The 24839-nt window shown below is 39.2% G+C and overlaps 1 protein-coding gene across 6 annotated transcripts; it reads right to left on the bottom strand.

Annotated features, from left to right (window-relative positions):
* Positions 1–8878: 8878 nt before the first annotated feature.
* Positions 8879–23016, bottom strand: cxxc5b (CXXC finger protein 5b). 6 transcript variants are annotated; one of them, XM_016277437.1, is made up of 4 exons: positions 22759–23016; positions 18122–19154; positions 11563–11609; positions 8879–8889 (listed from the first exon to the last, which is right to left on the bottom strand). In XM_016277437.1, the coding sequence occupies exons 2-3, from the start codon at positions 18944–18946 to the stop codon at positions 11595–11597; spliced, it is 840 nt and encodes a 279-aa protein (XP_016132923.1). In that variant the 5' UTR covers positions 18947–19154; positions 22759–23016; the 3' UTR covers positions 8879–8889; positions 11563–11594. The 6 variants fall into 6 exon arrangements, with proteins under 6 accessions (XP_016132923.1, XP_016132922.1, XP_016132919.1 ...); XM_016277436.1 differs by lacking the exons at positions 8879–8889; positions 11563–11609 and adding an exon at positions 9228–10907; XM_016277433.1 differs by lacking the exons at positions 8879–8889; positions 11563–11609 and adding an exon at positions 9228–10910 and having other exon boundaries at positions 22759–23013.
* Positions 23017–24839: the final 1823 nt, after the last annotated feature.

Below are 24839 nucleotides of genomic sequence, written 5' to 3'. Positions count from 1 at the left end.
ACGGAGCTGCTGAGTCTCATTTAGAAGGCTGCGCCATCCAGAGGTCGAATCCTCTGGAGGTCGCATCCTCTGTCGGATGCATATAAGTGTCCTCAACCTAGAATTAAATGAGACGGCCTTCGTAGGACAGGCGGAAAAGGAAACAGGAAGTATCACGTTGCTATGCCAACACATTTAGAGCATTGTTGCGCTCTCACACTACTTAAATGAAGGAAAGTTATTTCTAAATTTGGAAAGATGCTTTTACTTGTTTTATTTCGTTCAATGTTTGAGGAACTGCATCGTATGTACAGCAGACATCTGTTAGAGAAGAAAAAAAGTTTATAAATATTAAAAACAAAGTTTATCCGTTTTTACCGAGGCGATTTAAGGTAAGTTGTAAACACCACATTTGCGCTTGTGTGTGCATCTGCCGGCGCCGGCATTTTTCAAATTAACAACGGTTGTTTACGGCGACGCAAAGAACTGTGGGTTATCTGTAGCACCGAAGGATACACCTCATGCATCCTCCGAATTCCTGTGAAAAGAAGGTCGCATTCGGAGTGTCCTAATTGCTTTTCTGAAATGAGACAGCCTCAATGAGGTATGCAGCCTTCGAATGCAACCTCCGGAGGGTGCAGCCTTCCAAATGAGACAGCTATTGTCTGCTGTCAGTGAAAACCTTCTTCCAAGTGTTTCTGATAAATTTGGGACACAGTGGGACTTAAATATGCCATGGAGGGATATATAAAGGATGTTAAAATAAATATGTAAAAATACAGATCACAATGCAAATAGGATAATTATGTTAAGGTCGTCAGGATCGCAATGACAACATCCCGGATAAACACCGTTCATATGCCGCATCTTGAACGAGCCGTTTTAGATAGGCGTGTTTGACTCTTAACTTTTATAAAGAATATCTCTTTTGATTTGAGACTTTAGTCTTTGTAACTTTACAGATCTTCTTTATGCACCAAGAGCTTGTAACACTCCAAAGAGAAAGGAAAATTTTAAATCGCATCATATGACCCCTTTAAATAAATTTACATTTAACCAGATTAATATGGAGAGGCACTCTAATATAGACCTTCGTTTATGTGTTTTTGACTTTCACTGCAAAGTACATGACGTGAGAACAGTTCGCTATTTAGGTTTGTACATTAGCATGGACTCACTAACTTTAACGCTAAAGTTAGCTAGTTTAAGCCAGAGATACCTTGCTGAAGCACAAGATAACATTAACGTTCTGCTTGAGCAGATGAAAAGTGTAACTTAATGAGAGTATGACATCCAGAAAATGAACGTTTTCGTCTTCACTGTGATTGGGGTTGAATGCCTAGGGACATTTTGCTCTGTTTTGGTTGGATTTAGAAAATGGAATAAAATTAATTACATTACATATCCTCTCAGGATACCTGGAATTAGTGTTACAAGTACCCTAGACACATCATTTTCCCATTTTTATAGCATAAACACCATTAAACTGATGCGAGCTTCGGATCTTCCAATGTTTCTCTATGGCGCTGAAACCTAAAGATGTCCGAGTTCCGCTCCCCGTGCAACTGATACTCGATTGCCATTGGCTCATCTGCGTTTGAGGGGAGGGGCTTACCGATAAGATTAATTGGATTAATCAGAGCTCATTAGAAACCCATCTCTCCCATGCAGAGACAGTGCAGAAAGGGAAGATGAGGTGCAAAGACAGGAAATTAGGATCAACATTGCAGTCAGAATTTTAAAGGGGAAGGTGCACACACACACACAGAGACAGGCATATCAGGTACACATTTGATCATTTTTTGTGTAATTCTACATATGAACATAATACTTTCTATACCTGTTCCATGTGGAATGCAAAAATAATGGATTTTGATGGATTTTTTTACATTTTTAACTCAAAACAAGTTAAAAATGCAGAAGCTAGCCGTTGATTATCCCGCTTATTTCATGATCATTTGCCAAGTTATAGACAAGTTAAAACTAGTATTGCTCTTTGCAGCACAATATTTGACCGAATGGGTAAAAATGAGTTATTTTCAGTTACGGCACGTCAGCGCTAGCATTCTGCCCGCTTCAAATCATACACAGAGATGAAATAGTGCGGTAAGACCACATTTATTTTAATGAATTATAGCATGTATTTTAATTAATTATCGGTCGATCGTTAGAGAGAGAGAGAGAGAGAGTTGACAGTTATGTGTACCTGCGTGCTGCGTTTGCCCGTCTGCTGTACAAACAATTACTTCAAAAACATATTTTACCACCTTGTTGCTGAGGAATATAACGTAGCGATCTAGTATCTAGGCTATTTTATTAATGAAAATCGAAGCGTTGACAACTAGTTTGTGTGTGTGTGCAGGGCAATCAGCGATCTCGGACCTCTCTCTCTCTCGCTCTCTGTGTGTGTGCGCGCGCGAGTTGGTGTGCATCAATTAAAGCAGCGCATTAATATAGAAAGGTGATTAAACTGACTTGGAACTACCTGTGCATTAAACGGTTTTATTGCATACCTGCCAGCCAATCAGAATCCAGTATTCAGACAGCCCATGGAATACATTCAAACAATCTTTATAGTAACCATGGTGAAAACAACAATAAAAATGACTATAAAGTTTTAATAACCATTCGAATTTAGTGAGAATAGTGAAATCTACAACATAACTATAAAGTTAACGACACAGAGGAATAATATAACCTAATCCCTTTAAGAACAATTTTTTTTCCAGCTAATGAAAAATAAAAACATTTACAGCCAATTAGATCTATCCATCCATCTGGCTTTCAAGATATTGAGTGTATGCTTAAAGTAACAGAAATAAAGAATAAAGAAAATAAAATTGGAATGACTTGGGGGTGAATAGTGTTGTAGTTTTGAGTGAACTATCCCTTTAATGCCTCATTATGAAACTGAAGCCATATGTTTAGGAAAAATCAATCAACCAATGAGAGCCATTTACACACCAAGACCAAAGGTCATGAGGCAATAAAACTAGCTCCTATTATAATCAACAAAGCCGTCTATAATAGGCTACAAATGCACAACACTGTTAATCAGTGCCACATTGTTGATTATAATGGGACTTATCCAGTTATATTTTAATCTATTTGTCACTCACAGTATTAAAAAGGTCATTTGCAGAGTAAACAAAGTTGATACACCAAAAAAATAAAAGTGCATCTCTGGACAAATGCCCACTAGGCCAGAGAGGAATATAAAAGTATACTATGTTGACATTTTGCGTGTGAGTTAATATTTTGTTTGTACAGATATGGAGATGTTGTTTTGTGTATTGCGCGTGTTTGACAAACAAGTGAACATTTAGAGAAAAGGTCACAGGAGATTCAGCTCAGCGTCAGCTGCGCGGCTGTTTGCGGCGTGGAAAGTGGGGTGGAGGGGGGGAATTAGATGGCTTCCGAGAGAGACCTGACCGTGGCCAGCAGAGTTTCTCTGCCACCGCACGCAATTAAAGCCAGACACTGCCTGGACAAAGGGGGGTTGAGGGGGACCAGCAATCTCGAGGAGAGGAAAAAGAAATCTTTCTTTCCGTCTGTGCTGATAGTCCTCTCCCGAGCCTCCATTCTGGTAGATTGGCCTGTGAAAGCACTGTCACCATGTGAGGTTTCACTTCAAAAAGATCAGTATTTTTGCAGATAGAGAAAAAATTACATGTCCGTTTGAAAAGGCAGAGTTTTTCCAATGTGTGCTTAAAATGAACTCAAATGACAGCATCAGTGTGTTTCCTTTTTTCTGAATTAGTGGTTGATTCTTCAAATTCATAAAATGGCTCTATATTCTGATTGGACAAGACACTGAAATAGCCAAAATTATGTTGCATTCACGTCATTGTTGGAATTACCATAATTACTGGAAAATTAGAACTTAGAGATACTGCTGAGGGCTGTTTATGTCCTTAGACTCTAAATGATTTGATACCATGGCAACCAACACCATCATGGATCCATGTGCAACTTTGTTGCTGTTGTTTACAGTAAAATAAGTCATTACTAAATTAAACTGACCTCTAAGCTCTTGCATTTAGCAATGAAAGTACGCAAAATAATACTGAATACAATACAATGGCATATCAAATAGAACTGTGTACATAATTAGCTTTAGTACAACTTTGAGGTTGCTGCCAATTTTGTTGTTTTACCATGATGTCACAATGGATCTCTTAGATCTTTGATAAAGAAGATGCTCTGCCTGTATCATTGAAATGGTACTGCGAACACAGCTTGCTCCGAAACTTGTTTGGAAACAGTCATCCAAGCGTGGTGCAACTAGTTCTTCTTAAATGTGATTTATTTCTGAATGAAGCAGGATATTTGACAAGAAAGAACAGAGCCAGTCCAAATGCATGTTTACTAAAAATAATGCATAAATAGCTGCTTGATTATTGGCCAAAATCCAGTAGGATTAGATACTTTTAACTTATTTAAACTTAACTGTTCATAGTAAAATCAGTAATATAAGATCAATTTCTCTTGTTCTCATGCTGAATAAAACTATATTACTTTGTAGAATAATTGTTTATTGTACATATTAGCATTACTTTACTTGAGTATTGGTATTTTTATCATGAAGAAGAACCTGTTTGTAGGCAATCATAAACAAAAGTAACTGTTCAACTGTATTTTCAGGAAGAAGCTATACTTCATTCATATGTGGAGAAAGAGAGCACATGATAAACATTTATGTCCAAATATGTTTTTTTTTTTTAAATTCCAATTGACCCTTCACAGGGAGTTTGACCGAAGACAACATTGGTTTGACTAACAGGCGATTTGACCAATCATAACGCCAAATTCGCCATTTTTGTCCGACAAAGAAACCAGACTGGGGAGTAAAAGTAGGAGGAGCTGAACACAGTGCCGGCTGACACCTGAGTCCTGATGGAGTTAGGCTTGGGGTAAACGCATTAAAGGGATAGTTCACCCAAAAAAGAAAATTTGATGTTTATCTGCTTACCCCCAGGGCATCCAAGATGTAGATGACTTTGTTTCTTCAGTAGAACACATTTGATGATTTTTAAGTCCAACCGTTGCAGTCTATCAGCCTTAACATGCATGGCAATGGTAACAAAATATATGTGTAAAAAAAACATGCACAGACAAATCCAAGTTAAACCCTGCGGCTTGTGACGACACATTGATGTCCTAAGACACGAAACGATCAGTTTGTGCCAGAAACCGAACAGTATTTATATAATTTTTTACCTCTAATACACCACTATGTCCAACTGTCTTTGGGTGCGCGCACGACTTCCGGTGCGTGAGGTGTGTACACACTCTGGGATAGTTTACATTAATGGGGGTTGTCGCGGGAAGAGCAAACGACAGACACAGTGGGTGTGGCGTCAGGCCTCGGAGAGGCTTTTATTAACAGAAAATAAACAGTGTCCAGAAAAGAAGGGAATCAAGTATCCAAAATAAACAGGGGATCTGGTGTCCTCGTCATGCTGCGGGGTTCGTGAAGGGAAGGGCAGTGGTCAGGAAGGAAGGGTCCAGGTAAGGGGCGGAGTCCGGCGACCGCACGCGCTCCCCTCTCCAGTCCGGGGCGTGAGGGGCAGCGGCTTCTTTCAGCGGCTTCATCCTTCTCTCTGCCCACGGCGCTTGAAGGGACTAGACGGCCGTGTAACGGGTGCGGTTCTCGTCCAGACTGCGGGTCCGGCAGCTCACAACTCTGGTGGCACGGGAGTCCCTCTACGCACCCCTCCTGGACCCACGAGGACACCAATTAGAATGTTATATACACGACATTCCCACTCATAGTTATTAATGTTGTGCACTGCTGTTTGAGCTGCGTGCGCTGAGCTAAAGACGATCACCGGTAAACTGAAGTGCTCTTTTAACTTAACCAAACGCATTCTATATGAGATAAATCAGATATACATCAAATAAACACAATATTACAACGTACAATTGCACAAAAGGCTGCAAACGAACAGCGCGCATCTGAAGTGTCTCTGAAGGAAATAATGCATTATTTATCGGCTTTAAGATATCGGACAAATTTTCTTATCAGGCCGATACCGATAACAGAAAAAATGAGCATTTATCGGCCGATACCGATATGGTGGCCGATATATCGTGCATCCCTAAAAAAATTATATACATACTGTTCGGTTTCTCACACAAACTGATTGTTTCGTGTCTTAGGACATCAATGTGTCGTCACGAGCCGCAGGGTTTAATTTGGATTTGTCTGTGCATGTTTTTTTTACTCTCATAGATTTTGTTACCATTGCCATGCATTATAAGACTGATAGACTTCAACGGTTGGACTTAAAAATCATCAAATGTGTTCTACTGAAGAAAAAAAGTCACCTACATCTTGGATGCCCTGGCGGTAAGCAGATAAACATCAAATTTTCATTTTTGGGTGAACTATCTCTTTAAGACGTAGATTATGATATATTAAACTGAACAATAGGTGGCGACATGTGCTTTTGATGCCCGCCAGTTAAACAAAAGAAGAAGACGACAGGGATGTAGATTATCATTGGCAGTGTTGCCAATTTAGCTACTTTGTAGCTAGATTTAGCGACTTCCCCGCCCCTTTTGAGACTTTTTTCAAAAGTTTAGGGACAAATATAGCAACTGCTTGGTCAAACCTTATCTAAGTTCTCATCTTGCCCACTGATCTACGTTCATCTTTATATAGATCAGTGAATTTGCCATTGTGATGTCATCTAGTGACATTTAGCTACCAGTTTTAGCTACTTTCAATTGAAAGCAGTTGGTAACACTGATCATTGGTGGACCTAAACTTGAAAAATTGTGTGCATTGACTCTTTTCACAGATGAAACAAGATACCATCTTAAGTTCATTCAAGATTATTTCATGCTATAACTAGTAAAGTAGAAGAGATGATCGGTTCACATGCCACTCGAACAGAGGCACTACAGCGATCTGTCAGACATGTTATGCATATTGAATAATGCATATTCAAACAAAAGCCAACATGGATAAAATCAACGTTACTCACCTATCAAAAAGAAAAAACAACGCAACCTCGGCATCTGATTCCAGGCCTTTCTGCTCCTTGAGTTCTCTCCACCGCTGGAAAGCTGCTCCGATATTTACACGGGTCCTACCTCTTCTTGCCTGATCGTAACCCTTCTTTTTAATGTTTGTTTCGCTGATATTTTCCTCTTTTTTTTATCTGCCATCTCTCTGTCTATAGTCGATCTACTAATATCCATCCTGTGCACTCAAATTGAGCGCTCTCTTCTCTCTATCATTGCAAAGACACGCCCCCTTACTGCTGATTGGCTACAATTTGGGACTTGGTCCGACCCATAGACTGTATAAAAACATGTCCATAGTGTCCGTGATGTAACCCGTAGACTTCCAACGAGCGTTTTGAAGCCTAAAGTAGGCGGAGCCAGCCGTCGCCATCTTGGCAGCGCGTCACTGCGCGTCACTCCCGGATAATCGAAAATGGGCAAAGAGGCGGGAGCTGGCTGCTGAAACCACGCCCACCTAGCTCGACGGTGGTGACAGCAGCGGCAATCCACCTGTCACTCAAGTGGCCACGCCCTTAATTATGCAGAACTTTAAGGCTTAATATAATTTAAACAGATGAGTTTTTAAAAAAGTCACCCCACTCGCAGTTGTCATGAAGGGCAAAATTAGCTATATAGACCAAAATAATTTTTTGAACCAGGCTGTAAACATGTTTTTTTCTGCTGTAAAGTTGGGCATTTTAACATGGGGAGTCTAAGGGATTGACTCCCTTTTGCAGCCAGCCTCTAGCGGCCAGTCGATGAATTGCAGCTTAAGTCACTTCCTTGTTGGCTTCACGACAGAGAGCGGGAGGTTGCCGCTCGGTCCGACCAAAAGCGTTTTTCAAAAATCACTTTTTTGAAAAATAATTTTTAAATACACTACAGTTTAATTGTGCTCTTTAATAGTTAAAAATAACAATTTAAGTAATTTAAAAGTTTAAAATGGAATGAATAGGCCTATTCCAAAGAAAAATCTAATTTTACTCATTGAAGTGAATTTAAATATGGTACGCTATTCCACATTAGGCTACGTTTAAAAGACCGTCCTTGATAACTTGGTTATGGGTAAAATTATGGATACAGTTTAATCAATCACAAGCCAGCTGCGATTATTTTGTGACTAAAATAAATAGGACATAGCAATATAGGGGAGTAGGAGGAGGAGGATAGAGGAGATGAGAACCGGACACGTTGTGCTTTTCCGCCGTCTCCCAGCGGGAGTGTAATATCGTGGCTCCTGCGCGCTGACACGCACACCTGGAAGTGCCGCTATGCTGCTCGCAGCACTGCACCAATTATAGCGCAACATCTCGCTCTGCCGTTACCATAGTAGCGCCGTGCTCCTGTTCCCCTGGAACGAATGAACCGTGGGGGAGCGAATATCTTATCAACCATCGCCCTGGTTACCGCGCTCTCTCTCTACGCGCGCCCCGTCGCTTGAGTGAGAGGCCAGAACAGGCGCCCTAGCTGCAAATGTGTGTGTGTGTGTGTTTTGGACAGAGCTGCAGACGTGAGCACAGAAGGGTCTGGGTGATGTTGATAAGACTGAAGGAGCCTTTGCAGCGTCCCTCAGCCGCTCTGTGATCGTGGGCCATCATTTCAGACATGCACACGAACCCTAAATTGCATTCTAACGAATCTGATTTGCTCGGATATACAGATTCGACGTTGCATGTGGGGCAGGGCGGCGTTCAAATCGTTTCTGATGGCCGTGCACCTGGAGGACAACAAAACACGCTTGGCCCCCTCTCTACGCAACCCCCACACACTGCTTTTGCTCTCTCCCCATGCGGCCCTCTGGCTCGCTCGCTCTCATCGGATTGATAGCCACGAGGAGTGAGACAGACAGATGTGGCCTGCAGAGAGAAAAAAAAGCTTTCACACTCTCATTCACTCCTACACCACTGACAAAAATATCACGCTTAGTTCACTGGTTTAACCCACACACAACACAAGCACACACTCACTCACTCTCACACTCGCGCACGGTTCAGTCAGAGGAAAATTATGAGTGCTCATTGATTTCACCTCACATGACTTCCTCCGTCAATGACTTTCTTTGTGAACGCAAACCCAAAATGAAAGCAAAATATCAAATAAGCATGTTTCAAAGAGCATCATTACTGAAGCTCAAGACAAGTAATAATCGTTCATTTAAAGTGGTCATCACCATGCAAACATGCTATAGAATTGACATATTTCGACAACGACAATAGAAATGTTTGATTTGCACCTCGGTTTATTTAATTGAGGACTGCCAAGACCTCAGAATGGTTGGCTTTGGACACATATACATGCATTCATTTACGCAGACCGATAATTTTGGCCCCATACGGCACGGGAACGGCGTGCTGTTGGAATTTGACTTGAAATCATTTTGGTATAGTGCATTTCACTCAATCTAGATCAGTATTGGGGCGAACCTGTTCAGTAGGATTCAAGCATGAAGAAGAAGGGAAAAAACACCAAAACGACAATTACAGCTAAAAAAAAAAAAAGTCACTTATTCATCTTGGTGTCCATGTTACGTAGATGCCCTTAAGCCCCTTTCACATGAATAGCGCCAATGCGTGTCTCAACAAAAGCATCACGCGCTTTGACGCTCATGTGCAACGCCTTACGGATAGCTTACAGAAGGGCAAGTTTACATGGTTGCTGGGCAGAAAGAAACCAGAGAACCGTTCACAATGAAAATGAAAGTGCTAACATGTTTGTGAGCTTAAAACAGAAAGGAAATCACTTGTAAAGGAAAACTCTTGAACAAGAGTTTATGAAACTTTTCTCATAATGCTCTAGACAGATGCAGCTCAAGGTGTCACAATGGGGTATTGCCTGGTAATCCTTGTCTATATTATGAAAACTCAATGACAAATGGAGTTTAAGTTGAAATAGTTTAAATTTTAAGCATCATAGAACAACAATTGTACATGTTCAATGATGCAAACCATGTGAAAAGGACTTAAAGGAGCACAGGAGATCAGGTCTTGGAGTAATTCAGCAATAAAACATCCTAATCGTAGAAATATTATCATTACACATCAATAATTTCCTGAATTTTGGAGGTCCTGGTCTGCTAAGGGCCACGTCTTCCATCTGACCAATACTATGAGGCTACAAGAAAAAGGAGGCGGGTCCTATGCATAGCTGGTCTACATAGTGTAGTTCCATCAGCTTCGCCTTCCCTCCAATCTCAGCAGGCCTACAGCATTTAATAACAAACAAACAGAACGTCAAACCCAAAAGGACCTTTCAGGGATGTTTGTAATAAGGGATGCTACATTAGAGTGTTTTTCATGGTCATCTTCATATCAAATATTGAGCAACTTGAAAACTGAATGACAAATCAAACCCCCCCCCCCCAAAATCCCTTAACATAAAAAGGCAATCGTAACATTGAGGCAGTCAGTAAGAACCACTGTGCTAAATTACAATAGTGCTCCTTAATTATCACAAGCTTTAAAACAGAGCCTTGGGATTACATTCTCTAAACAAAATTACGGCATTTCTCCACACATGGACAAACAAAACCACTAAAAACACAAATAAAAATGATTGTCCGTTTTCCATTTGGCGGCAAATAGTTCCAGAGCATCCAATAAAGGGCAAGAATCCGGAGTAGAACTCAGATGGTTCCGAAATGGAACACAGGAAAAAAGAAAAACGGAATGACATTCTGCCATTCACTGTTTATTTTTGGTTCAGGACATGTTCGTTCTCAAATAGTGCTTTCATTCCGCTCTTCATTTGTTTTATTTGTTTGTTTGCACCCAGTGTTTACAAGTGCCACAGCTTTCCGAGTGGGAGAGGCGTCACTGTCCATTGGGAGTCCTTCATTATGGGATGGAAGTCATGGGGGGGAGGGTCCAGCTGCCCTACGGAAACCATCGGAAAGGAGCTCCGGTTGGCAGCATCACCTTCTTGGAAAGACAGGAAAGACAGAGGAAGGAAACAAGGAAAGAAAACCATGTGAGTCATTGATAATTCAACATTAACACCAACAATGGAGCAGTAAGAAAATGGGAAATGTCTCATTAAACTGGACTCTCAAGCCTCATCTCTAGACATTTTCTGTCTCAAATCCCTCTCTTTCTGCGGAGCCAGGCTTGCTAAGACCGTAAAGGGCTGAAATACCGCAGTGGAGCAAATGGCAGATTTTTTCCCAGGCTGCTTTGGGACTGGGCAGGGGTAGTCTATGGCTGTGGGACTTTGGGAGAGTGGAGACAACGGCAGCGTTTCCTGGGAAGACGTCCAGAATGAAAGAACGAAGGACCGAGGGAGAAAAAGAGGGAGGGGAGCGTTCCCTTCATCATGAAGTAACATGCACAGGCAATGATTTCACCTTACATGACCTAGTCCCTCTCTCTGTTTCCCAAACACACTCTCCCACTCTCTCATTACTCTCTGACAGGGCTTTGGCGTTTGTACGCACGCACACACACATCCAGACCCCCTTTTCCCTCATCGACCCCATAGACAAGCCAACACAGATGGGCTGTCGGCCCATGCACATGGCCAATCAGACAGAGCGTGAGTGCATGGACAGTCACACACTCACACACAAACACTCACCAGATTAATTTCGAAGGTTATTTTTTAACCCATCATCTCCTCAGTCTCTACATCACACACAAACACATAAACAATACACAAGAATGACTGTAAGAATAGAGGATCAAGAGCACCATAAACATTACACACAGACATTTTTTTTAAACTGGCAGAGACTGATACAGTTGATTTTAATCAATAAACAGATCTGATTTCTGTTTTATTTCAACTTTTTAACACAACAACTAAATAATTTCTGCAGTCATATTTATTGTTTATTTCAGATTTTTGGCAATAATAATTAAATGACAATTGTAATACAAAATAAAAACAGTATGCATTATGAGTATTTTAATAATAATAATGATAATTACAAGAATGATAAAACAACAACAACAATAATAATAACAAATTATTATTATTATTTTAATGCAATTCTATTTATTTCAAATTTTTGGACAAATAAATGATTGTTATGCAACAAAATACAAACAAGTATTTTGAATATATACATTATATATAATTTATAAATAATAATTATAATTAATAATAAAATATTCATAATGTATACTATGCTTGTATTATTACTGTTGTAATTGTTATTATTAATACTACTTTATTATTTATGCAATTACATTGTTATTATAATTTATGTCAGATTTTTGACAACAGTAACTAATTATTATTATTATTTTATTGTTTTTTTATTATTACTATTATGTGAATACCTACTTTTTTAGTAGTTTTTTTAAAAAGAGATCCACCAAATGTTGCCATTTATCAGTAGACCTATATATATATATATATATATATAAGACCAATAACCAATTTTTTTTTAAAGTCTGTCTTTGATGGACATACAGTAGATAAAATGCAGAATTCATCGCCGCAATGCTAAGGTGTTATGGGTGGTTGCTTGGGTGTTGCTATGCAGTGCTAAGGACTTGCTAGTATTTTTAAATGTTTTTCACTCTTCTTAACAAATCAGTTAAACAGTTATGTCTGTAGTACAAACAGTATGAGTAACAGTTGGTTTAGCAAACTTTTTGGTTTAACAGTTGGTTTTTGGTTTAGCAAACACCACTAACGTGTCCAAAGAGTATGTAAATGTAAGCAGGTACTGATATATGTTGATATATTGTGTGTCGGACTGTTTTTGGCTCTCTCACACAGATACCGACACACACGCTGTTCCTAAAATACTTTTAGCCGTCCGGCTGTGAGACTGAGATTCCTCTACAAGAGGAAGGGGTGGGGCCTGGCAGGCAATGTTTGAGGCCCCGCCCACTCAATCTCCTTCTGCTTCCAGCTATATCAGGGACTTTCCGAGATACTGGCCGCCACACAGATGCAGTGAGATGTGTCATCATGCAGTACACACACATCAACAAAAGTTTCAAGTAATGACATGCAAGGTAAGATCAATGGCCAGAAATCGAATGGGATTTGCACAAAAAAACACGCCTAACCTGGCTCAAAACACATAAAAGGGCCCTACATATGAAAACACATCTATCCATCCCAAACACACATGCGCGCGCAAACGCGAATAAAGAAGTCAATAGACCCCCGCACCACTGACTGTGACCTGTCAATAACGGCTCTTTAAACTCTGTAAGTCCTCTATGCCTTATTCAACCAAACCAACCCCACTGTCAATAAAAGCACACAATACACACACACACAAAGAAATATATGCAATTTGTTTGCATTTGCTTTCTCCAGAATATTCATTTTTAGAACTAAAAAACTGATTCAATGATATCATGTAATGTCATCTTAATGGTAGTGATGTTCATATGTGTTATTAGGGTAACTGCATTTACATTTATAAACTAGGCAGGTGCTTTTATTCAACACGATTTACATTGCATTCAAGGCACACATGATATCAGTTCATGCATTCTCTGGGAATCAAACCCATGACCTTGATGTTGCTAGTGCCATGGTCTACAGTTAGAGCTACAAGAACTCAACACCAGCTAGTGACCAACCAGTACAGGAACTAGCAACATGAAGAGACAATCACTGAGAATATGAACCGGGTTTTAGGCAAAAAAGTATGCACTACACGAGTATGCAAATGCATCACAAGCGCACTGTCCCAAAGCGCTTGCGCATGACACAGCATTCTAAAATGTGACACTGAAATTAAAGTTACACTATGTAACTTTTGGCCCTCCAGCAATTTTGAAGCATAAACCTACTAACTTACAGAGAAACATTATGTTGGTCATTATGTGAGTTGTGCTTCAGCTCTGCACGGATGAATCTGATGGGTTTAGGCGCTCCACTGTGCTCATGGTTACAGATGATCGCCTTATCAGTGTGAGAAATATATAAGCCTATATAATCTGGCAAAAAATATTGCCCATATAAAATATAGGCAAACAATATAGAAATATAGGCAAACAGACCAAAGTAGAAACTGATTTAAAAACTGGCACTGTTACCAACAAACATTGTTTTGTGAACCAAGTGCACAGCAAATGTGATGCTGTTCATATATGTTGATTCATGTTTTATTACCAATATTATTGCTTTGCCTTTCAGCTTGCAAACTCATTTTGGTTCTGGATTCAATGTTGTTTTAGCTTCAAGCTACTTCCACTGCATATAGTAGTAGCTTGAACTTATTTATTTAAAGATATGACATAAAAAATAAGCACAGGAGAATGACAAAAGTATGTAGTTTCCTAAGAAATCCGTCCCGATGGCTCTTAAAATATAAATTCATTTAGTTTAGTGATTTAGGGCAAGGCAAAACAGTTTTAAGATGTGCTCACTCATTATTTAAATTTTGTTCAATCTTAACAACAAAAAATTACATGGTGTAGCTTTAAAAATGCATCTTTTTTTATTCCACTGCCCTGATTCCCATGTTTTTGGAAAAATAAAAAATTCTGTGTGAATGACCTCTTAAGAATTACCTATCCATAATCATTTGTCCAGTTTGACTAACTTTAAATTTTTTAGTGAGATTATCTTGAAACTGTTGCCTGCCATGACAGTAGTTGACCTGATAGTCAAAACTCACTACAGATTTATGCTAATCCTCTATAGTGCCCCTTGTGGTAACATTTGTTTTACATTATATATTACAAATTCTACAAAATGTGAAAACAGCTAGAAACGTTTGTATTCACAAACTGCATGTATTTTGGGCCTTAGACTTCATAGAGACACAAACACAAACACACACAAACTGAGCCCTCTAAGCTCTGGCGCACACCAATACCACAATCTTTACCTCTTCACTACTGTAATTCTCAAAGAAACCTAGTCAGTGGTCAGTACACACACGTAAACACAACCCCTCTCACACACACGCAGTTCATAATGACTTTCACCGGGGCTGTGTTTGCCTCTTCCTGCAACGCTATACACACAAACAGACACACACGCACACACACACACACACACACACACACACACACACACGCGGTTCAGGGCCTCTGGAGGACGAGAAAGAGAGGGGTTCTGGGACACATTGACACCTGGTGCTCCAGATGACAGACGCAAAGGCCAGATGGACCGTAAGAGGCTGCCACTCGCACACAGAGACACACACATGCACATGCGTGTACGTGAACATGCATGAAAACAAACTCATATGCACAAATAAAAACCATCATGCTGCAAAAAACAAACAGTCACACAACAAGATTGAAAGGCCCCACGTGTACATTCACAAATTATTTTCATTAACTGTTCCTGAGTCAAACATTTAGAACAAGTTTGCAGCATTAAGTAAAAATATGGTCACATGCAACAATATCAGCACCTATTTAATATTTAGCATACAGATATATGGAGCAGGATTCTGAGCCATTGATATTTCTCTTGTGAGCGGGGCCACTTAGTATATAGTATGTATACTATAAACACTACGTACAGTTTCCTACAATACTACAACTATTACAGTAAAGAGTATTGTCTCCCACAATGCAATGTACTTGACCTTCTATTTCAAGTGTGAAGGGGTTTTTTTATCATAAATTTAATTAAAAAGACAAAATTACCATTTTATTTCCAGTCATATGCAATGTGACAACTGTTTAGCTTACTACTGTTTGAATGGTTTATTGTGGAATAATGTCTACAGTTTTCAGTACACACTTTTCAATAAATAGTATGCTAGTTTTCCATGTCAAACATATACATGGTATGTAATGAATAGAAATAGAATATATGTAATAAATATGAGTGGTATGCTATTTCCAAAGTCTTTCACCAAAGGTTTTGGTGTGTTCAAGTCCTCCTGGGAAATTTGTAATTACGATGTCAAGTGCGTTCAAATCACTTTGGTCGCAGCAAGACAGTGATGTACTTTTTTTGTTTGATTTGTTATATATAAAATTATATTAAAATTAAATATATATATATATATATCACAGTCTTGTTTTTACTTAGTCTTGGACTAAAATATCTAAACATCTTATCTTTTTAAAAATATCTTTTAAAAAATCTAAAAAATATATATTAAAAAATTATTAAAAAATGATAAAATAATTACAAAGTTATATAAAATTATTTTTAAACTCTACATCTACAAAATGAACACACTGGGATTTTTCAGCAAACTGATTCTTAATTGTACAATAATATGGGATTTTGTATATGCAAGTTATGTTTATTGTAAATAAAACAATAATAATTACATTAATTTGAAGGAATTTACCATTAATAAAGATGCTGCATCCATTGCATCAGACATGTTTTCTCACTGACACGCCCCAATTCTCGGTTTCCCAGCTGTAATTACGACTTTGTGGTGGCGTTCATGTGCGTTGAGCTCATAAATACAATCTTTCTGACATGACTTGAAAGCACCATATTCTATTGTCTTGATGTGTTGTGTAGCACCACCCACTGTGAAATCTCATTGGTCCAAAGTCCCACATTCAGTACTTTGAGTAGAGACAGAACACTTAATGCTGGAAACTTGTGCGTTGTGCCAGGTTGGAACATGGTGTTATTTCAACATTTTATATTCATCACATTCATTCAAATTCATTATATCTGATAGCTGAAACTCTGAATCATCTCATCATAGCGGACAGTGAAGGGGAACCTTACCTGTGGAACATCATGATGCCTTAACATTTTCCTTGCAAGAGAAAATAAGCAACCAACTAGACCAATCTTACCATGACACCATTCTCACAAAGTTAGACCCTAACTAGCTTACATCAGCACAGACTCAGAGCTAATTTTCCCACACCTGAACCTGCCTGTAAACAAGGCAGAAACATCTCAAGTTACGCTGCCTGAGAGATGGGAAACTGCATTCAGCTTGCCATTCGTCAGGATGAGTAATGTTCCTATGCAAAAATGTATGAAACACAAGCAGCATTCATTTCTATGTGGAATGTTTGTAAAAACTAGGGCTTGTCAATCGATTAAACATTCGAATCAAATTAATTACGAAATACACAGATTAATTAACTGAATTAATCACAATATATGCTGAAACATTTAAAGCCATTGTGACAAACATAATAGATTTAGAAGTCATGTACAGAGTTACATGATATTATGTTGCTCTATATGCACAAGCGTGAGATGGATCTATTTGGTCACCAGTTATTTAGTGAGACAAACATCAAGTTTGGATCATACTGTTTTCTTTCTGAAGTCTCTTATTCTCAACAAGTCTGCTTTTTTTTTTTAAATACAGTAAAAATAGCAATATTGCGAATTATTACAATTTAAAATGAAGCATGTTTCATTCTGTTTTCTACATTAATATATTTTAAAATGTAATTCATTCCTGTGATGCAAAGCTAAATTTTCAACATCATTACTCCAGTCTTCAGTTTCACAAGATCCTTCAGAAATCATTCTGATATGCTGATTTGCCGCTCAAATAACATTTCTTGTTATCAATGTTGTTAATCACAGTTGTGCAGCTTAATATTTTTGTGTAAAGAACAGCATTTGTTTAAAAGTGAATTATTAAAAATGAAGCCTTTACTGTCACTTTAGATAAATTTAATGCATTCATGCTAAATAAAGTTTTAATTTCTTAAAAGAAGACCTCAAATGTTTAAATAGAGTGTAAATTGTTCAGAAGGTAGAAAATACTTTCTTACAGATTTTACATCATTAATAGTTTTACAGTCTTATTTAATTTAACTGCACTAACTCATTAAACTATAGTGAAATCCATTATTTAAAAAAAATCCATAGTAAAATCCATAATTTTCCATTAATCCATTACGTAAATCATTGCACTGAACTGAAATAAGTCATTAACACAAAACTGATTCCACAAATTATTTACACAGAAATTTGCTCTGCTTGTATTTCACAACTTTTATTTTCAACTTTTGCTGCTTTTATCCACAGGATTAGTAGAGCGAACAGGAAACGATAAGCAGATGAGGGAAGAGAATCAAGAAATTACGCAAACTTGCACCACCTGCAGGAGCATCACAGTGCAACGTATCAGAAGTGTGGCCTACTGATTTAGCACAAGCATTATGCTGTGGTGCCCATGCAGATGATGCTAGCTTGCGTCCGGCTAGCATTCAGGGAAAATGTTTATGAATTTACTGTGCATTGCTCACCATCTTACCTCCAGCCCGCCAGCAGGTTTCTTTTTGAGCTCTTCGCACTTGCGGAACTTGCAGATCTGATGGCCGGTTTTGCGGTTGCGGCAGCTGCTGCACTGTTCGCAGTTAATCCTGCGCCGGCAAGGTGGACACAGGCCGCATCGCTTCCGCTTTTTCTTCCCGTTGGCACTGATGGCCGATGAAATCTCGCTCTGCATCTGCTGGTGTTCCGACGCACCCGTCACGTGAGAGAGCGCCCCGTCGGCGAGGAACACTCCTGCCGGCGTCATTATGAACAGCCCCGGGTGATATGGAAAACTCCCGCCCACTCCGCCGTTGCCAAGCAATGGGAAGTCCATCACACTGCCCAGCGAATCAGAAACCGAGACCGTCTCCATGTCCCCGCCCACACTGACATTGGACGGGTCACTGACAGGAAGCAGCATCCCCGCCCGTCGCAGGAGCTCAGCGGCCTGGGCGAGATGCAGGCCGCTCGGAGAGTCCAGAAGGCCGGACACTAACGCACCCCGGTCCAGTTTGGCATACCCGACTTGTGACCTGTGCTGGCTGGCAGTAGGGTGAGCTTTGACGCCCGCCGCCACCATAGAGCTCTGGGCAAGTCTGTTAGCATTCGCGACACTGGCCACAGCGGCGGCCGAGCAGGTCGCGATGTACTGCGAGAGAGCTCGTGAGCGCTTTAGGCTTTTGCTGAGTGGAGCGCTGATGATGCCGCTGCGGTTTCTCCGTTCCACCACCGGAGATGAGTCTTCGTCCCCGCAGCAGCTGTCCTGTGCCTCCTCATCCTCTATGGCTCGACTTCCCTCCATGGACCCTCCGCTGGCAGACATGGGCCACGGCGTGAGGGGGAGGGGGAGGGAGAGGGAGATGGGGGAGTTTAGGATGAGCAGAAGATAGAGTTGCAACGTTCCTACGAAGACCGAAGCCAAGATGAGATTGACGCGTGCACAGCAGGAGAATCGGACCACTGAAGCGGCAGCCCACACTAGTTGAGCCTCAAGAACATCTCACGGGTCCGTTCACTAAGGCCTGAGAATCCTAGAAAGGGAAGATAATGCACAGTGAGGTTAAAGCCAGAGTGGTTTGAATAAATGTATGGTACATGCAAAGAGGAATAATTCAGATTTTTCTTATGCTCACCAAGGCTGCATTTATTTGATCAAAATAGAGCAGTAGAAACACTGAAATTGTTACAATTTAAAATAACTGTTTTCTATTTTAATATACTTTAAAATGTTATTTATTTCTGTGATGCAAAGCTGAAATTTCAGTTCTCAGTGTTACAGACATGATTCTGATTGGGTGCTCAATTATTATTTTCGCCAAATTATTATTTGTGGGTCTTAATATTGCCATTGTTGAAAACTATTTTCCTGCTCATTTTTTTCTGAATCTTTTGATTAATAAAATGTTCAAAAGAACAACATTTACTTGATATACGAATCTTTTGTTATTTTTAATCTTATCAACCACAAACTTTTGAATGGTAGTTTATTACAGTTTCCACAAAAATAATAAGCAGCAACTGTTTTCAGAAATATTTCTTGATTATCAAATCAGCATATTAGAACAATTTCTGAAGGATTTGTGTGACACTGAAGACTGGAGTAATGATGCTGAAAATTCAGCTTTGCTATCACAGAATAAATTGCATTTTAAAATATACTAAAATAGAAAACAGTTCTTATGAATTGTAATAATATTTCAAAATATTACTGTTTTACAGTATTTTTGATTAAATAAATTCAGCTTTGGTAAGCATAGGAAACTACTTTAAAAAATAAATTAGGTTCCACTTTATTTTAAGGTGTCCTTGTTACACTATTTATACATTTAAGTACTGAGTAATATTTATTAACTACATGTACTTACTATATGGTTCTGGTTAAGATTACGGTTTGATTTAGGGTTACTTACATGTAATTATGCATAATTAATTGTTATTATAATAGTAAGTACATGTAACAAGGACAAACTTTTAATCAGTAGTGTATATCCAAACCTAAAGAACATGGAGAACACGTTACGTCAGCCTCACCCGTCAACCGCAAAATGAATTATCTGTGTGATTCCTCACGGCACAGCATCACACTTCATCCTTAACTGCTAAAAACCATTTTAACGTATCTAATTCTTCCGAAATAATCATGCCTATAAACAAATCGCATTTTATTTGTTTATTGTTTTGCCCTGCTGAAATAGGCGCAAGTTCATGGTGACAAATAATCTACTGCTCGCTGTGGCCTCATCTGACCCATTTTGATTCCTTAGCCAACATTTATGTTTCAGACATAATATCTGTCCTAGATATCTGATTTAGTGACAATTACACTTTGTTAGGTGTTCTTCCAAGGAACTGAAACTGACTGTGAAGCTCATGGCAAAAAAATAAAAGATTTTGTGCGGATATTGAATTGGACGGTTTGAGTCTGTTAAATTGTTATATTTCATAACCTTTATGTGCAAAAGCCCGTTCCTTGTGACAGCAATTCCCCTTCAGTGAGAGACCTCTATCAGGGTCCACAGGCAGTCTGTTCTATCACGAAACCGGAATCGTGAGCTCAAGCGCAAAGCCCCTGGGGTGAGCCGACAGTGAAATCAGGATGTCTAGGTGCAAGCTCAGCCGCACTGACACACGTACACACGCTAGTCAACGACTTAACATTTCAATTAACTGCCAAGCCACAGTAAATCATGCTACTGGTAATAATTAGAGGAGAAAAAAATAGTTTAGGTTGTGAGTGACTGCCCATGATGATGTGGTAACTGGCCATTCATTCATACAAGCATGCATGCATGAATGAATGAATGAATGAATGATGCATGTAAGGGAGAGTTGAGCTGGTTGTCACACAGGGAAGTTGTCTCAGTAACTATAAGGTGTTAAATGTTGGTTTCAAATATCTAATTCAAAATATTTTCATAAAAAATGGGTTGGGGTAAGTTGTCACATGTTTTAAATGGTATAACATAGTAATGTTGACTAAACAATGGTTTAAAACTACTGTACGTTTCCATTTTGATGTTTCATTAATTTTTGATTCATAACTGTTTTACTGTGTGACTTTTGTTATTTAATGGCAGATTTCATTGTGACAACCTACCCCATAGTGTGACAACATGCCCCACTACAGGAGCATGCTGTCACAATAGGTCAACATGTGTTAATATCAGCTAACAACAGAGGAAACTTAGCCCCCCCCCCCCTTTTTTGTAATAAAGTCTATAAAGTTTGTGAGTCTATAGTGATAACTAGCCCTGATCATTCCTTTGGGCTATTTCTTACTAATCTAAAAAATTCCAATAATTGGTGAATCCTATTGTATAAAGGTTGATTCAGTCATATTAAATAATATATCTGACCTGATTAAAACCATATGAGGCAGACTTTTACTGTAAGTTACCTGCCAAAACACTTCTACAGAGCACTCTATCCGTTAGCAAAACACATGACCATATCAATTACGATTACATCACATCCACATCAAGGAGTCATTATGGGAATAAAAATTTACTGCAGACAGGTAGCCCTCATCTGCAGGTAAACCAAGACAAAAGCTGCATCTACTGAGGGTTTCAGTAAATTATTGACCCAGCTTACAGATAAATAAGTTCCTAGCAACAGTTAAAATGCCCATTCAGCAATTGCCTGATGTCAAATGCATGTCAAACATATGAGGCTCACATGCACATGGAAATTGCTGTGTCCAGTATTGCGCCAGCCAGAGGGACAATAGTGCGACATAGAGAGATCTGGACATCACCAGGGAACAATAGCCAAACCTGCACAAATAGTCCAACTGTGGCTAAACAAGATGACCTGCTTATCAAGATCTACATGTACTGTCAAACAATCACCTCAATGAAACCCTTACCAGATCAATCCCAAACACAGACCTGGATTAACTGCATATATTCAGGTTAGATTATTTAAAGAATATGAATGCAAATGCGCACCACACACAAAAAGTTTGCATGTAACTCATAATGGATTAATAATAAACAGCACATATAACTTGCATTCATACTTACCTCTCTCCAAGAGGAATTCTGAATAATTCAGACATTCTCGCTCGGTAAATCCCTCATATTTTAATCCAGACAACCAGTAAAAACAGAAAATGTCACAATAGTATGTTTACAACAACAAACAAACAGGCTACCAGTAAATGCAACTATTCCGTGCGCCTATTTGGTTACGCGTGGCAAAGTTGCACCAATGCATCTAATGCATATGGCCAAATTGTCAAGCAGATGTAACGCCGATCATTTAGAAAGTAAAACAAAATCCCTTTTGTCTCATCTCGACCGATGTGTCTATGGTGACAGCGCGCGGTATGCGCCAACACGTCGCGTTGGTTAAGCACATTCCCTTATTATTTCACTGCCAACTTATTCATCTTGGCTGGATGTCATTGTAACTTTGAACAGTCTTCAACTAAGTCTCATTGCCCTCCCTTTGATAAACATAGGGAATCTGCATATTTGCAAACACAGGCGTCTTTTCATTCGCGCCGCTCGTGAGCCGAGGGGAGCGTTCCGACTGTCCGAGCGGTCCGGTGCTCTCACGCGCTGCGGAGATTTATATAAGAGAGAGAGAGAGAATAAAATGTAAAAGAGCCAAACGAAAGCAAATGCTCACCCGAACTGAATTATTCTCGCTGTTTCCTTTAATAAAGCCCAAGCACCGGCAGATACACGCAGAACGCACTTTGTCCGAGAGCGAGCGCGTGCGCTCCTCCAGCCTCTCGCGTCTCTCTATCCCACCTCCACATCCTCGCGCCCGGAGAAGAACATGCAAACACATTTCATAGATTTTTGGAGCTTCACACAAAAACCGAAGTGGACTTTCCGTCGGGGAAAAAATAAATAAACCTTAAAGAGGTGTGGATGAGCGCGATGGCTATCTGTCTCTCAGTACATATGAGAGCGGAATAATGAATGAAGTATAGTTTTGAGAGGGCTGGACACTCAGCCCATTGTTGACTCCATTCTTAATGGCTGTTGGCTGCGCTCGGGATTGATTTATTATATCAGAACTTTTGCACATTTACGCTTTCCAGGAACTTGGGGCTGATTGGTATTTTAATATGCAAAACACGGCTCCACCAATCACTCATCTGAAATATAATCCTTTTGGCTGCTCTGTTAATGAAAATAAAATGCAAATTGTAAATAATAATTGCACGTTCATGAAAACTAAATAATAATAACAATAAAAACAATTATTCCTATTATTATTGGTGTATTTTTGCAATTAGCATATTTGATATAAAACTGAATATTTAATCCGTATTAGGCTATTAATCATTTATGCATTAATTATTAAATCTACAGACATACATTCGTTTTTAGTAATCTTTTATTTTATTAATGTGTTTTTATGAATGCGTTTAAAATCATCACACCGTATTAGTAATCGTTTATTTTACTTAGTTTTATTATATTAATATTCACTTTTGATTAACTGTTTTATAAATAATTTCAAATCAACTTATTAATGTAATTAATAGGAGCAGCTACCCATATTGTTTATAGATTAAGTATCATTTTAAATGAATTATTTGAATTAATAATAGCTTAATTAATAGTTCATTTATTAATGTATTTAATATGAGTACCCATAAACTACCCCTAAAAATACATTAATTCTCTAACAGTCAGCATAAAAAGAGTCATTAATCTTTGTGAAGAAATCAAAGGGACTGGACTCTTTACCACAGTCGTCGTGTTTGCTGACTTTCTGTGACTGAGGAGCCGTTGTGCTGTGGCTCCATTTGTCCGTCAGTCCAGTCGCTCGCAGACGCTCCTCCTCGTCGCCGGGAGTCCACTCCACCTCTTGTGAGCGTCCTGTGTGTCTGGCAGGCGGCCAGCTGAAGTGTGGGGAAGTGACACCGCCAGGGCGGCAGAAATTTTCCTCCGTTTCGGGCTTCTTCCCAGTCGCAGACGGGCGAGCGTGCATTGGCTGGAAAGTGGAGCAGCTCGTCAGGGACGATCAATGCGGATCGATCAGCGCGGCGCTGCTGCTGGCTGTGGGTTTGACGGGGCTGCGTGTTACAGTCCTCCACAATTGCATTAACGGGAAAGTTTAGGCTTGAGTAAAATGACACTACTTTAGGGCTGTACTTCCCATCATGGTTTTTTTCCCATTTATCTGTATTCACAAAAGGCTAAACTCTATTCTAAGCGTATGGGATAAAGTTTTCACTTACAAGGCGTTGTGTAGGCTATACCATGGTAGTACTGTAAACAGATTAATATACCATGGTATTTAGGCGACATGTTCAGCACTTCAGAAATACGCCTATACCATCATGGTTGTGTCCAAAAATATCGTGATATGGGACTTAGAAATATACTATGATTATTCATATATACCATGGTATTTACATCACAAAAATATACTAAAAAGTACCATGGTAATGCTACTAACATTTTTTGGACACATACATGGTTGTGCTCAAATGTATGGATGTATCCGTATTCCATTTAAATACGTTTAAGAAATACCATGGTAGTTTTCTAAAACATGGTCTCATATCATATGTATATTGCTATATTAATATACAATATTGTTTAAAACACCTAACAGTACCATGGCACTACCATGTTTTTGGACATTCACCATGGTAATACCATTGTATTCTTGGAAGTATACTACAACTGTACCATGGTACAGCCACAGTACTTTTTTGTAAGGATTGGCACTCAATAGTATATATT

This window comes from Sinocyclocheilus grahami, unplaced genomic scaffold, assembly GCF_001515645.1.
Source record: "Sinocyclocheilus grahami isolate Dianchi unplaced genomic scaffold, SAMN03320097.WGS_v1.1 scaffold112.1, whole genome shotgun sequence".
Lineage (NCBI taxonomy): Eukaryota > Metazoa > Chordata > Actinopteri > Cypriniformes > Cyprinidae > Sinocyclocheilus > Sinocyclocheilus grahami.
The sequence above is the reverse complement of the archived record's forward strand: the minus strand, read 5'-3'. Positions and strand labels throughout refer to the sequence as shown.

Coding starts and splice junctions, on each gene's coding strand:
- cxxc5b (XM_016277433.1), bottom strand. CDS start 18,946: ATGTCTGCCAGCGGAGGGTCCATGGAGGGAAGTCGAGCCATAGAGGAT. Junction 10,911..18,121: donor AACCTGCTGGCGGGCTGGAG/GTAAGATGGTGA, acceptor TGTCTTTCCAAG/AAGGTGATGCTGCCAACCGG.